Source organism: Epinephelus moara, chromosome 14 (genome assembly GCF_006386435.1).
Source record: "Epinephelus moara isolate mb chromosome 14, YSFRI_EMoa_1.0, whole genome shotgun sequence".
Classification (NCBI taxonomy): domain Eukaryota; kingdom Metazoa; phylum Chordata; class Actinopteri; order Perciformes; family Serranidae; genus Epinephelus; species Epinephelus moara.
In genome coordinates, this window is record NC_065519.1 from 22,114,870 (window position 1) to 22,127,356 (window position 12,487).

At 42.2% G+C, this 12,487-nt stretch overlaps 2 protein-coding genes across 3 annotated transcripts; one reads left to right on the forward strand and one right to left on the reverse strand.

The window, feature by feature from the left end:
• Nucleotides 1-91: 91 nt before the first annotated feature.
• aldh6a1 (aldehyde dehydrogenase 6 family, member A1) lies at nt 92-9,447 on the reverse strand. Its single transcript, XM_050061421.1, has 12 exons — nt 9,299-9,447; nt 8,713-8,754; nt 8,520-8,594; nt 7,771-7,932; nt 6,977-7,055; nt 6,300-6,602; nt 4,538-4,659; nt 2,491-2,680; nt 1,808-1,989; nt 1,532-1,711; nt 556-654; nt 92-466 (listed from the first exon to the last, which is right to left on the reverse strand). The coding sequence occupies exons 1-12, from the start codon at nt 9,335-9,337 to the stop codon at nt 362-364; spliced, it is 1,578 nt and encodes a 525-aa protein (XP_049917378.1). The 5' UTR covers nt 9,338-9,447; the 3' UTR covers nt 92-361.
• Nucleotides 9,448-9,622: 175 nt separating this feature from the next.
• gstz1 (glutathione S-transferase zeta 1) lies at nt 9,623-12,480 on the forward strand. 2 transcript variants are annotated; one of them, XM_050061424.1, is made up of 9 exons: nt 9,623-9,863; nt 10,193-10,244; nt 10,324-10,391; nt 10,954-11,034; nt 11,129-11,254; nt 11,689-11,764; nt 11,864-11,916; nt 11,996-12,045; nt 12,285-12,480. In XM_050061424.1, exons 1-9 carry the CDS (start codon nt 9,834-9,836, stop codon nt 12,409-12,411), a joined length of 663 nt encoding a protein of 220 aa, XP_049917381.1. In that variant the 5' UTR covers nt 9,623-9,833; the 3' UTR covers nt 12,412-12,480. The 2 variants fall into 2 exon arrangements, with proteins under 2 accessions (XP_049917381.1, XP_049917382.1); XM_050061425.1 differs by lacking the exon at nt 9,623-9,863 and adding an exon at nt 9,992-10,103.
• Nucleotides 12,481-12,487: the final 7 nt, after the last annotated feature.

Consider the following 12,487-nt stretch of genomic DNA (forward strand, 5'->3'; position numbering starts at 1 on the left):
GTCCCACCTCTGCTATGCAATCATTAGATCAGTGGAATACAATGCAGTGTTCAATTTATGGGGATGAGATCCACTAAAGTGCAATTACACATGAGTTTGAATACTGGTGTTGTATTTGATTGAATGATATTGATCCAGTAACATCTCAGCTGTACAGATCTGTTGTTAAAATCATGGTCACAGTGGTTTACATTTACAGAGTATCTATATATAAATACATCTAATATAAACTATTTAAAAGGGAGGAGTATTATTTAATAAATTCTGTTGATGAACTATTCACATTGGACATGTTATTGTCTTGTATGTGGGAGAAGAGTGTCTTCTGGTTTATCAGACTGAACAGCAGCACTTGGAGTATTTAGCGTCCCATGGTGGGCATGGTAACTGCAGGACTTTTCAGGGTGGCGTCTTCAGCTTTCCATTGTGACGTTACAGTTTTGATCTGTGTGTAGAACTGGATGCCCTGCGGAGAACAAAATAAAAACATTTACAACTTCGACTGCTGCATCTGTGTATTTCTGCAACAATAGGACGCATTTGTTTATGTCATACTTGTTTTCCGTAGAAGTTCATGTCGCCTCTGAAGGATCCTCTTGATCCAGTGAAGGAGAACATAGGCAGGGGAACCGGGATGGGAACATTGACTCCGACCTGCAGAAAACAAGTATTTTCCCTTTCATTTCCATAAGTGCAAGCTTTGTAAAGCAATTCCCTAGGTTCCTAAATTGCTATGATGAGTAAGATGCAGCTGATGAGAGATGTGGTATATCCGTGCTGTTTAAAAAACAAGCTTACATGATCTCACTAAACAAAGCTAAACCTGTGGCTTATGTATGCAGTTTTGAAAGCACAGCATGTTCTTATGACAGGGAAGAAAAACTAAATAAAACATTTTGTTATGAAGGCAATAGGGGCTTGGCATTGTCGGTTTAGAATGTTTGAAACAGCGGGAATAGGTTTGGACACACGAGGGCCTTTTGGCGAAGGTGCAGGGAGGGAAAAAAAGGAAAAGTAGATGTTTGTTGCATCGAGGTTTGGAGAGGAGTACAGCACATGGCCTGCACAGCATTCCCCGACATGTGAACAGCAAACACAGGGCATAACTAAGGCTCCACAGGCAAACAAACAGGGTAAAAGCTGGCCATATTTCCACTTTTAACGTTGAACAGGTCCCTAGGAATCCCTTTTGAGCTTAATTTAAGATTCCCCTCATCGAATTCTACCTGGAAAAATGTTTCTATGTCCTCCTGTTTTCTTTTAACGGACACATATTTGCTGTGGCTATTTGTAGCCTGGACTGGTGGGGAAGTGGAGAGAAGGGGGTTGCCGAATGTGTGTATATTAGGTTAAGGGCAAATAAGGCTATACTTGACATGGAAAATAATTGTTTTTTTAACGTGTGTGAAGGTGTCCAAACAGAAATGTGATGTTCTCCCTACTTGAGATGCTGCACAGACATGACAGAGGGATGTGAATGTCTCCTTTCTCCCAAAACAGAGGAAGACATTTGGAGGCTGCAGCCACTAACCTGGCCCACGTCCACCTCGTGAGTGTATTTGCGTGCAGTGGCACCATTTGTGGTGAAGATAGCTGTGCCATTGCCATAGGGGTTCCTGTTGACCAAATTGATGGCGTCATCCAGAGTTTCTGCCTCGAGAACAACCAGCACAGGCCCAAAGATCTCCTCAGTGTAGCACTTCATCTCGGGCTGGGAGAGCACAAAGGTGTCATTTTAATTTCACGTAGTAGTTAATGGTGCTCAGATGCAAATACATATGTGCATGTAAAGACGTTCAACACGTACTGTGACATTGCCGATGATGGTGGGACCCACAAAGTTGCCGTTCTCATAACCCTTGACCTTGACGTTTCGGCCATCCAGGAGCACCTTTGCTCCCTCGTCCATGCCACTCTGCACCAAGCTGCAGACTCTCTCCTTGGCCTGCGGAGAGATCAGAGGCCCCACGTCTGCACCAGGCTGGTCTCCTAGCAGGGCCCCAAAAACAACCAGCTATAAGGTTACATACAATGGCACTCACATGATGTGAGCACATTACTGGCACTGACATTCACATACGTCTTTTGCCACAAAAACGCAGAAGCTGGGACAAGGGGCACCCTGAGGCACTCCCTCAAAAATGGGTACTTATGGGTTTCCTGTGCGCTGCAGAAATGAGAGTCCGTATCGCTTTAAACAGGGATAATCATTCTCTATTTTACTCCACATCAACTTCCCTTCTCAAAAGGATTTGATTCTCTGAACCACCATTTAGTCTTGGGCCGCAGATCTGGCCACAAATTTGCAACAGGGCTGACTCAACGAGCCCTCGCTCCCAGCTGACTCCAATGTGAAGTTACAACAGGGCAAAAGGCGAGAGGTGTGGTTAGGGCGGCGTGGGTGGCCACGGCATGACTAAACCAAAGGCCCTTGGGGAAAAGGGGTTCAGGAGAGCCAGAGGTGAAGGGTGGGGTGATGGGGCGCGGTACCTGCGTTCACGCGCAGAGCCTTGGAGCGCTCCACCAGCTCCGGCAGCCAATTCCGTGCTTCGCCCACCAAGATGGCTGTGGACAAAGCCATGCAGCGCTGTCCCGCTGCCCCGAAAGCGGCCCCCACAAGCTGGTTCAGAGTGTTCTCTTTGTTGGCATCAGGCATCACCACACCATGGTTCTTGGCTCCCTGCAGTACAAGAGAAGTGGTTAGCCTTCTGCTGTTTGATCTCACCATTACAGCAGCTGGTTCGTCACAAGTGAGAACATAATATCAGGGAGGTACATACAAACAACCTACAAGTTTTATATAGTTAATCTGTTCCACATTTTAGTGCATGTAAAAGAGACGATTGATGGATGCAAACCGATATAAACAGATGGAACATTTATAACTTGAACAGTGATGCACAGCTGCAGGCTCTGCTGTGCACCTTCTCACATCTGTACAGCTGGCAGTGAGGAGGAGCGAGAACCTTGTGAATCTCTTGGCCAATGCTGCCACCTTCTGGACATTTACAGGAAGTGTAAGACACTTACACATGTTAATAATAATAAAAAATAATAATAACTTTATTTATATAGCTTCTTTAAAAACAAAAGTTTACAAAGTGCTTTGACAAACAAAGCAAACGCAGGAATATCTATAGCAAGAGAGTCAAAACAGTGAGGGCAAACAAAAGCAGGACAAAATTAAGCTCAAATTGAGGTAAAGTTAAGCAAAACACAGACAGAATAATAAGACAGAATGTTAAAAGAGATAAGAACAATAAAGGCAATAAAACTATTTCTAAATACTAGAAACAAATGAATAGAAGGATAAAAAGACAACATTGCATAATGACAATAGAATAACAAAGAATAAACAATTAAAAGGAACAGAATAAAATAAATAAAAAGAATAAACAAAAAGAACAAATAAAAAGATAAAAAGACGACATCACATAAAGGCAAGTCTATAAAAATGGGTTTTAAGAAGAGATTTAAAAGATGTTACTGATTCTGCAAGCCTTATCTCCTCAGGCAGGTCGTTCCAAAGTCGAGGGGCCCTGATGGAAAAAGCGCGGTCGCCTTTAGATTTAAGTCTCGACTTTGGAACGGCCAGGAGGGCCCTGCCCGAGGATCTAAGGCTGCGTACTGGCTCATATGGGGTCAACATTTCTGCTATGTAACTTGGGGCCAGACCCAGACGGGCTTTAAAAGTGATCAGTAAAATCTTAAAATCAATTCTAAAACGCACAGGGAGCCAATGGAGGGAAGCCAGGATTGGGGTGATGTGATGCCGTCTGTTAAAACCAGTAAGAAGCCTAGCTGCTGCGTTCTGGACCAGTTGGAGGCGGGAGAGTGATTTATGGTTTATGCCAGAGAGGAGTGAGTTACAGTAATCGAGTCTGGAGAAGATGAATGCGTGGATTATTTTTTCTAAGTCAGAATGTGGGAGCATGGGTTTGATTTTGGAGATAGTTCTTAACTGATGGAAGCAGGACTGGACAACTTTATTGATATGAGGTTGGAAGTTGAGGTCTGGATCGAATATTACTCCTAAGTTTCTGGCTGCGGATTTGATGTTAACGGACAGGGGACCAAGGCTATTTTCTATGGGACTGGTGGAGGTTGGCGGAGCGAACAGTATGATTTCGGATTTGGAGTTATTGAGTTGAAGAAAGTTTTGGGCCATCCAACAGTTGATATCGTTGAGACAATCTAACACAGCAGCTAGGCTTCTTGGGTCATCCGGTCTCAGCGGGAGGTATATCTGTGTATCGTCCGCATAGCAATGGAAAGACACGTTGTGGCGGCGGATGATCTGACCGAGCGGAAGCATATAAATAGAAAATAAAATTGGACCTAAAATTGAACCTTGTGGTACACCACAGGTAATCTGAGTTTTTGAGGATGTGTAATTACCTATGGTGACTGCAAAAGTTCTATCTAAAAGGTAGGAATAAAACCAGCTAAGTGCAGTGTCCTTGATGCCAACCCAGGTTTCCAGACGGTCAATTAAAATGGCACGATGAGAAATGCTGATTTCTCATTTTACACTCACCATGTTGGACTGAACCCTCTTGCCATTTTTAGAGCCCCTCTCGTAAATGTACTCCCCAGCTTGATTTGAGCCAACAAAGCTGATTGCTCTGATGGCCGGATGGTCACAGATGAAATTCACAGCTGTGGCAAGAAGACAGTTACAGAAATTGTATTAGCGCAGACATCCAATAATCAACCAAAGTAACTGATAATCACTGATATTTCAAATACTTTGACAAAAGACAATTTTATAAACTGTCATTTATGTAGATAGTGGCCAGTTATGAAGTAACAAAAGAGGACATTTGCTGACTAAAGGTTAACAAATGCTAAGATGAGCTTGCTCTTGCACACCATCACTAAGTGAGTCATTTTAACATGAAATCTTGTGCTTTATCAATTTGTGATGGGCCTCATTGCTTAATTTTATTACATGCAACAACATACTGAAGCAAAACAATGTAGACTTATACAGAAGTAATCCCTCTGAATCATCACAAATGACTCAGTAGTAGTGTGTGGCAACGTATTTTTCTGCAGAGACTCTGCCGTCTGCCTGTATTATTATTATTTTCTTATTATTTTCTATGATTGCGAAATTTATGAGCGTGTACCCCACAGTGCTCAGGTGAGGTTGGGGCTTTATAAAAAGGACTGTAAGCAGCAGGCATCCAAGAGAGACAGTGGCAAAAAAAAGACAAATATATTGAGGTGCAACGCCAAACAAGAGTGAATCTGGGATTGGCTTTCACTGTCACTTTAGCTTGCAAGCATGTTTACAAGTGGAAACCAACAATCCTCAAAAGTATACCAAAGAGGTACAGATGAAAACTGATGTATTTTGTCAAGATGAAAACAATAATAATAATTAAAAAAGTTTTAATAAAAATAGATTAGAAGCTTTGTTGTTTAGTGGTAGCTTAATAGGTAGCCAGTCATTAGCCTGTTTGATTTACAAAATAGATTTGTTTTGATCAGTTGAATGTCAGAGGGAACAAAGGCTACAAACTACACACAAAACCAAACAATTGTATATAACCAAGGTGTCCAACTAGTGATTAAAAAAAGTCATTGTGCCACGACAGCACATGGCAGAGACAAATTTTACCATCATAAATTTTGATGCTTAATGGACAAGAACTTCACCCCCGTCACGAGAAAAGGTCAAACTCATTTGTCTACTCTGCTGGAAACTTGCAACAAGGAGGAGTCATGGTGGAGAGGAACTAAGAAACCAGAAAATGGTGCCGCTTGTATATCTGTAAAACTTTAAGTAAGGGTTGAAACACCAGCAATATGCTGAAACATCTTTCTACACAACATGGGCTTAACTGTTTTTGACACTTTTACGCACAAATGTCACTGCTTCCATTCTGAGCACCACGTCTGTTAGCGGGGGTAAATTTCCTGTTTTACAAACATTAGCACCATGCAGGCAGGCAAATAAACCCAAATAAAACTGAATGCTGAACAAATATTCACTCATGTCCGTACACTGTGTTCAGACTCAGAGATAATAAAACAGTTGTGTTGATGCTGAAAACACCTGTGTAGGCCTACTTTTTTTCCACACAGAAAATAGATCAGGAATCAAAAGGGGAATCAATAAAGAATATGAGTGATAAGCAGAATCAATAATGTCATTGGTATAAATACGGCCCTATAAATTCCCTTCCTTGTTCTCTATAAATGCTGCTTTGTATCTACACTACAGATTAGATTCAAACATAAAACATAATGTTCTGACAGTGACCAGCTACATGCCACAAAGACCAACTCACCAGCATGTTGGCCATGGATGACATTAAGCGTCCCGTCTGGCGCACCGGCATCCTGCAGCATCTTGGCCAGCAGCATGGCGCAACCTGGCACCCGCTCCGATGGCTTCAGCAGGTAGGTGTTGCCGCACACCATGCCCATGGGGAACATCCAAAGAGGGATCATGGCAGGGAAGTTGAAGGGGGCGATGCCAGCACACACCCCAAGAGGCAGGCGGTAGGTGTAGGTGTCCATGTCCTTGGTGATGGAGGGCAGGGTTTCACCCAGCATCAGAGAGGTGATGCTGCAGGCGTGCTCCACGACCTCTGCAAATAAAGACAGAAACAAAATATACAACACAGAAGTTAATTTGTCCTTTTGTTTTGGGGTTGTCTGCAGATGTGTCAAACTATGAATTGATAGCGGTGGGAAAAAAGACAGCTGAGTCTGATGTTTTTATATCGGTCTCAAAACACTAGTTCCCTTCCTACAATATAGGTGAAAGGTTCAAGGAACAGCGATAATAAGCGGCAATCATTCAAGGGCTTCATGAAGAAAGCCGCCCTTTGTTCCGCTTTAGTATAACCCATTAACTATCCCTGTAACCACAAAGTAAAGGCCTGCATAACATGCAAACGTTTACCTATTTGCTGCACTTTGTAAAGATGTGCGCGCACATGTGTGAGCGAGATAAACTTACGCAATCCTCTGAACACGTCCCCCTCTGCATCGGCAAGGGTCTTGCCCTGTTCCACTGTGATGGATTTGGCGAGTTCTTTCTGAAACACAAGACAAGCTTCATGTCAGTCATTTGTTCTCAGCTTTGGATTTAATAGAATATGAACTAGAGTTTTAGTATTTCAGTATTTATCGCAAGATATGTTATCACAATAGTCAGTTTTCATTTTAAATCTCAAAAACATTGTATTGGGATAATATTATATTATGGGGCCTCTGTTGATTCCCACACTATTGGTTCATCTGTGCAGCCTTGGGTTGAAAATCTGATTGCAGATTTGTTTTTTTAATATCTTATGTGCTTTTGATACTATTGGGTATATCATTTTTTAAAGATTTTGTGGGGCTTTTTGCCTTTATTTGATGGGACTGCTGTAGTGTGGAAGGGGGAGACAGCGGGGGAATGACATGCAGCAAAGGGCTGTGGGCTGGAATTGAACCTGTGGCTGCTGCAGCAAGGACACAGTCCACGCACATGGGGCGCCTGCCCCACCAGGTGAGCTAGTGGGTGCCCCATTGAGTGTATATTTAATGCAGATAGTATCAATTCAAACACATGGTATCCAAAAAGTATCGATACTTTGACAACTTCAGTATCAAATGTAAACAGCAAACTCTAAACAAATATGGAAAAAGTTTAAAAAGCTGATTTGCAAAAAGGATACAGTTGTTTAAGTTAATAAAATCAAGTTGAACAGAGCTAAATAGTAAACTTGTTTTCAGTTGCACCTTACACTTTCTGACCCTTTGACTTACAATGTTGTCCTTGATAAGCTGCTGATAGCGCAGAAAGACCTGCTGTCGAGTCAAGATGGAGGTCTCCGACCAGGAGCGAAAGGCTCTTGAGCACGAGTCCACGGCAGCCAACATCTCCTCCTGGGTGGCTTTGGGTACACGGCTGATCACCTCGTTGGTGGCCTGTAGAAAAGGAAACAAAAAGGGGCCATGAGGTTACTTATGCGCTAACTCTAGTTCAATCAGCAGGGGCTGTTTGAGTTCACCAAGCATTAGGTAACAAGTGAATCCTAGCAGATGTTTAACTGAGACATGGACTCTCTTCAATCTGCAGGTCAGAGTTTATCAGATACAAAAAAAACAGGATTTCCACATTCAATCTTTCAGAAAACATTCATGATTGTATGGTTATTACTTATTATCCAAGTGTAGCTGAGGTTTCAGTAATATTTCCCCTTGACATTTAGTTATTTTGCAGTTATTTGATTTATCTTACACTGTTTTAATTCTGATGTGTCAATACTTTATGAAAGGTACAGTGAATCTGCACACATTGTTAATCCAGACACAGGTTTTCAACAGGTGCATTCATAAGCATTATGTAACAGGTAACAGGTTGAGCGACTCCAGAATTTTAATATGCTCTGAACCATGTCAGAGCTGCCAAATAACTGCATAGCATCAAGAAGCCTTCCAGCTAGCAGGATATGCCTAACCTAACTAAGAAAAAAGTGCACTGTTTGGAAATCCAGCCCAGTTGGAGTACTTACAGGATTGTGAATATCCAGCCATTCAGACGTCTTGGATTCAACAAACTTCCCATCGATGAACAGCTTGGTTGTGGGCTGTGGGGGAGAGATGTGACGTTACATCTGCATTTAGTCAGCTGTCTAACTATCCATGCATGACATTTGATTTAAGTGTAATAGACTGACAATTAAGTTTACAGTGTCCTCAACTCACCACTGAGGAGGAGTAACACATGCGGCTAACTTTAAATGGGACCTGAAAGAAAGAAAGGAATCATCAAATGCAGTAAATATGATCCATCTATCCAAAAACAACATTTGAAGCTTTGCTTTGCAGACTTTGTAAAACATTAAATGTACTAAACTAAGCTGTGTCCAGTTGCAGCCTGTAGGCCTGCAAGATTAATCAGCAACTGCAAAGTGTGGAGTCATGCAAAGGGCCTGAAGGTGACAAAGTCAAGCTGACCGGTGTGGACTGGAGAATGAGTGCAGTCCAGTGAGAAGTTTTCTCATTGTTTTAGAGTACATTAGGACACATAATAGTTGAAGTAGGTCACTGCTTCATACTATAAATCATCTCATAAAGGATGGTGTCTTATTACAAAGCCAACAGTCACATACTATATCCTATTAATATAAGAGATGTTGAGTCAATCTGTCAAAAACATAAAACACTGTGTGAAGCAGCCCAGACCTAAATCCTGTAGCACATGACACATTGGACTTTGTAAACAATGTGAGCTGTCAAACCTGCCTGCGCCACTTGTAACTGAGGAGAGTTTAAAACACTTTAATCTTACCTTTGCCTTCAGCACTGATCTTAATGCTGTCGTCGCCATGGTGGAAATGTTGCTGTGTACTTGATATGTACAACTCCGTAGTTGGGACGGCGGCCAGCTGAAGACAACATCTAGATATCGCCCTCACAAAATGTATTACCTGTGGGCGGGCTCTAGGGAAATCAGAGGCTTGCTATTGGCTCCATGTCCGCACACCCATGAAGAACGCAGCCTGATTGGTCAATGTATGTGCATTCTGTCCAATCGCCAAGTGAGGTTTTAGATGATCCCGCCTTCGCCGTTGAACTCGGGTAATCATTGGCTAAAAGACTTAGCAAAACTGGCTGTAAGTTATGCAACCGTTGACGAACAGCTCTGTTAAAATTGAGAAAAGCTAGCGTCTTTCAGGCAGAGATTTGTGTCTACAAGCTGAGTCATGTCCATTTAGTCAACGTCGAAGACATTAAGAGGGAAATGCTGGACATTGTCGACGTCTCTTTGAGCAAGCAACACAGCTTATCCTAACAATAAAAGCGATAACGTTATCACAGCCACAATGCACTTGTCATTAGCTTCCCTCACCAAGGTACTGTAACAACACTGTTAGCTGTTTGCTAAGTGTGTGTGCACCTAATGTGAACCATATGAAGGCCAGATGTTGCTTAGTCATGGACCAAAGAGTAGGTAGGAGGGATTTTAGGGGCTCACCCTATTGGCTGCTGAAGGATGATGAGATTGTTAAACTGTAGAAAAACTTTCTGCAATAGTTGATTCAGTCTAGTTGAGTAAAAACTGGAGCCAAAAAGCTATGGCAACCCAAACCAAGGTGAAGACACAAGGAAGGCTGACTATGCAGAAGGACATTGTGATGTTTCTAAATGGACTGAACATGTTGTGTTTTGTTTTTCTGTGCAGCCTGTTCTTCATGGGTACTTCAGAAGTTCCTGCTCCTGGAGGGTCCGCATTGGTAAGTCATGCCACAGTAGTTTACTATTTAGCTGTTATTTTGATGCAAACTATTTGCTAATTGACTTTCTGTGCACCAGCTTTTGCTCTCAAGGGTATCGAATATGACCAGGCTCCAGTCAATCTAATCAAAGATGGAGGTCAGCAGGTACAGTATAGATCCACATGATCAATATCAGTGCAGACATGTCATACTGTGTATGATAATTACAGGGTTGCCACAGTAATGGAATTTCACAATCTCATTTTCCAGGCCTGGAAAAGCCATGGAATTTTGATGTGTAATGAAAGTTTCAGAAATCATCCATAGATGACTTTATACATCTGCTCCCAAGGCTTAAAAAACATATGCTTACATTCTTATGTTGCAGCAGTGTTTTTTCCCACACTTGCATCTAGAAATTAGTTTTTAATCAAATGCATGAAGAACACACCGTTTTCCCTCATGCCTGAAAGACAGTGCCAGACTGATGCACAGTAAGTACTTTCATGACTGTGCCTGTATTTGAAGTGAATATAAATACAACCAACTATTAGAGATTGGAAAAGGTTGCTGATTAATTTTCATACAATAATGACCATTTGGAAAGGCCCTTGAAAAGTCATGAAAAAGTTTTTAAAGTGTGTCCATGAAAACGTGGGAACCCTGTAATTAGCACGAGGCAGTCAGTGTAAGTCCTGTATTCGTCTCACAAAAGTTCTCTGTGCAGCTTACTGAACAGTACAAGGCACTGAACCCCATGCAACAAGTGCCCGCAGTCGAAATTGATGGCATCACCCTCTCTCAGTCAGTGAGTCCCCAAACTCTTCACCCACGTAATCCCACAAAACCAGATTTTAGTTAACCCACTTAACACTTATGAAAATGGTCTTTTGCCCGTGCAGCTGGCAGTGATCCAGTACATCGACGAGACCAGGCCAGGGCCTCGGCTTCTCCCAGTAGACCCAAAGAAACGTGCCCAGGTCCGAATGATAAGTGATGTCATCGCCTCTGGGATACAGCCTCTGCAGGTGAGAACAGCACAGTCTTAGGGTTTTTTCACATATAGTCCTTTTAAACGAACCGAACCCAGTCCTAAAGTGCACCAAAAAGTGGACCAACAGAAAAGGGACTCCGTTCGTTTTGTATTCACATTATCAGTTCATTTGAAAGAGGACTCTTTCTGGACTGTACCATGGACTTAAAACGAACCAAACTCAGACCACCTTGTCTTCAGAGTCTGAGTTTTCTTGGAGCGTTGACATATGTGCAAAAAATGCTGAGTCACCACTCTGAGTCCGTTTAGACAGCTGAAAAGGACTAAGTGTGAAAACACCCTCAATGATTACAGCCAAACTGAAGCAGACAGCTCAAGCAGGTATTGCAGGTTGCAAATTCAGGTGTGATAGGAGGATATGAAAATCCATGCAACTTCACTATTTTAATTAATTCCTGGTTGTTTCAGAATTTGTACGTGATTCAGAAAATAGGAGCCGAAAAGGTGCAGTGGGCTCAGCACTTCATTGAACGTGGCTTTCAAGGTAAGTGGAGGCCGAATCTTCTCCATTATACATCCAGTTTTATTCTAAGACATCATCACTAGACATCCTTTATGATTTATGTGCACCTTTCTCTTCCAGCTCTTGAGCCCATTCTGAAGCAAACAGCAGGGAAATATTGTGTCGGTGATGAGGTAAGAGGCACGACTATAAATCATAACAGTGTATTAAACAGCAGAGACTTTTTATCTGACTCATTACTCACTTTTTAAGATATCCATGGCAGACATCTGTCTGGTGCCACAAGTCTACAATGCAGAGAGGTACGTAATCAGATTTAATAAAAATCTGCAACACAAATACCACATTAATAATCCGTCAGCCTGAAAAAGAGATCAGTGTGAATGTCATGGCATTTTGTACTTGATAGTTATATCACATATAGCATTTTTTTTTTTTTACCCTTTTCGTATACATGAAGCCGCGTGCCATGCCCAACCCACTGAACTTTAAACACCCTATACAAAGAAGCATGACCTGTCTATGCCTTTAATCTCTACAGGTTCAAAGTGGACGTCGGGCAGTATCCAACTATCAAAAGGTTAAATCAAACCTTACTTGAAATTGAAGCTTTCAAAGTGAGCAGCCCATCTTGCCAGCCAGACACACCTGCTGACCTGCGTGCATAGAACAACTCAGCAGCTTCAGAGACAGCCATGCAACTTTGTACACTGTTAAATAAAACACTTGGAAAATAATCCTGTT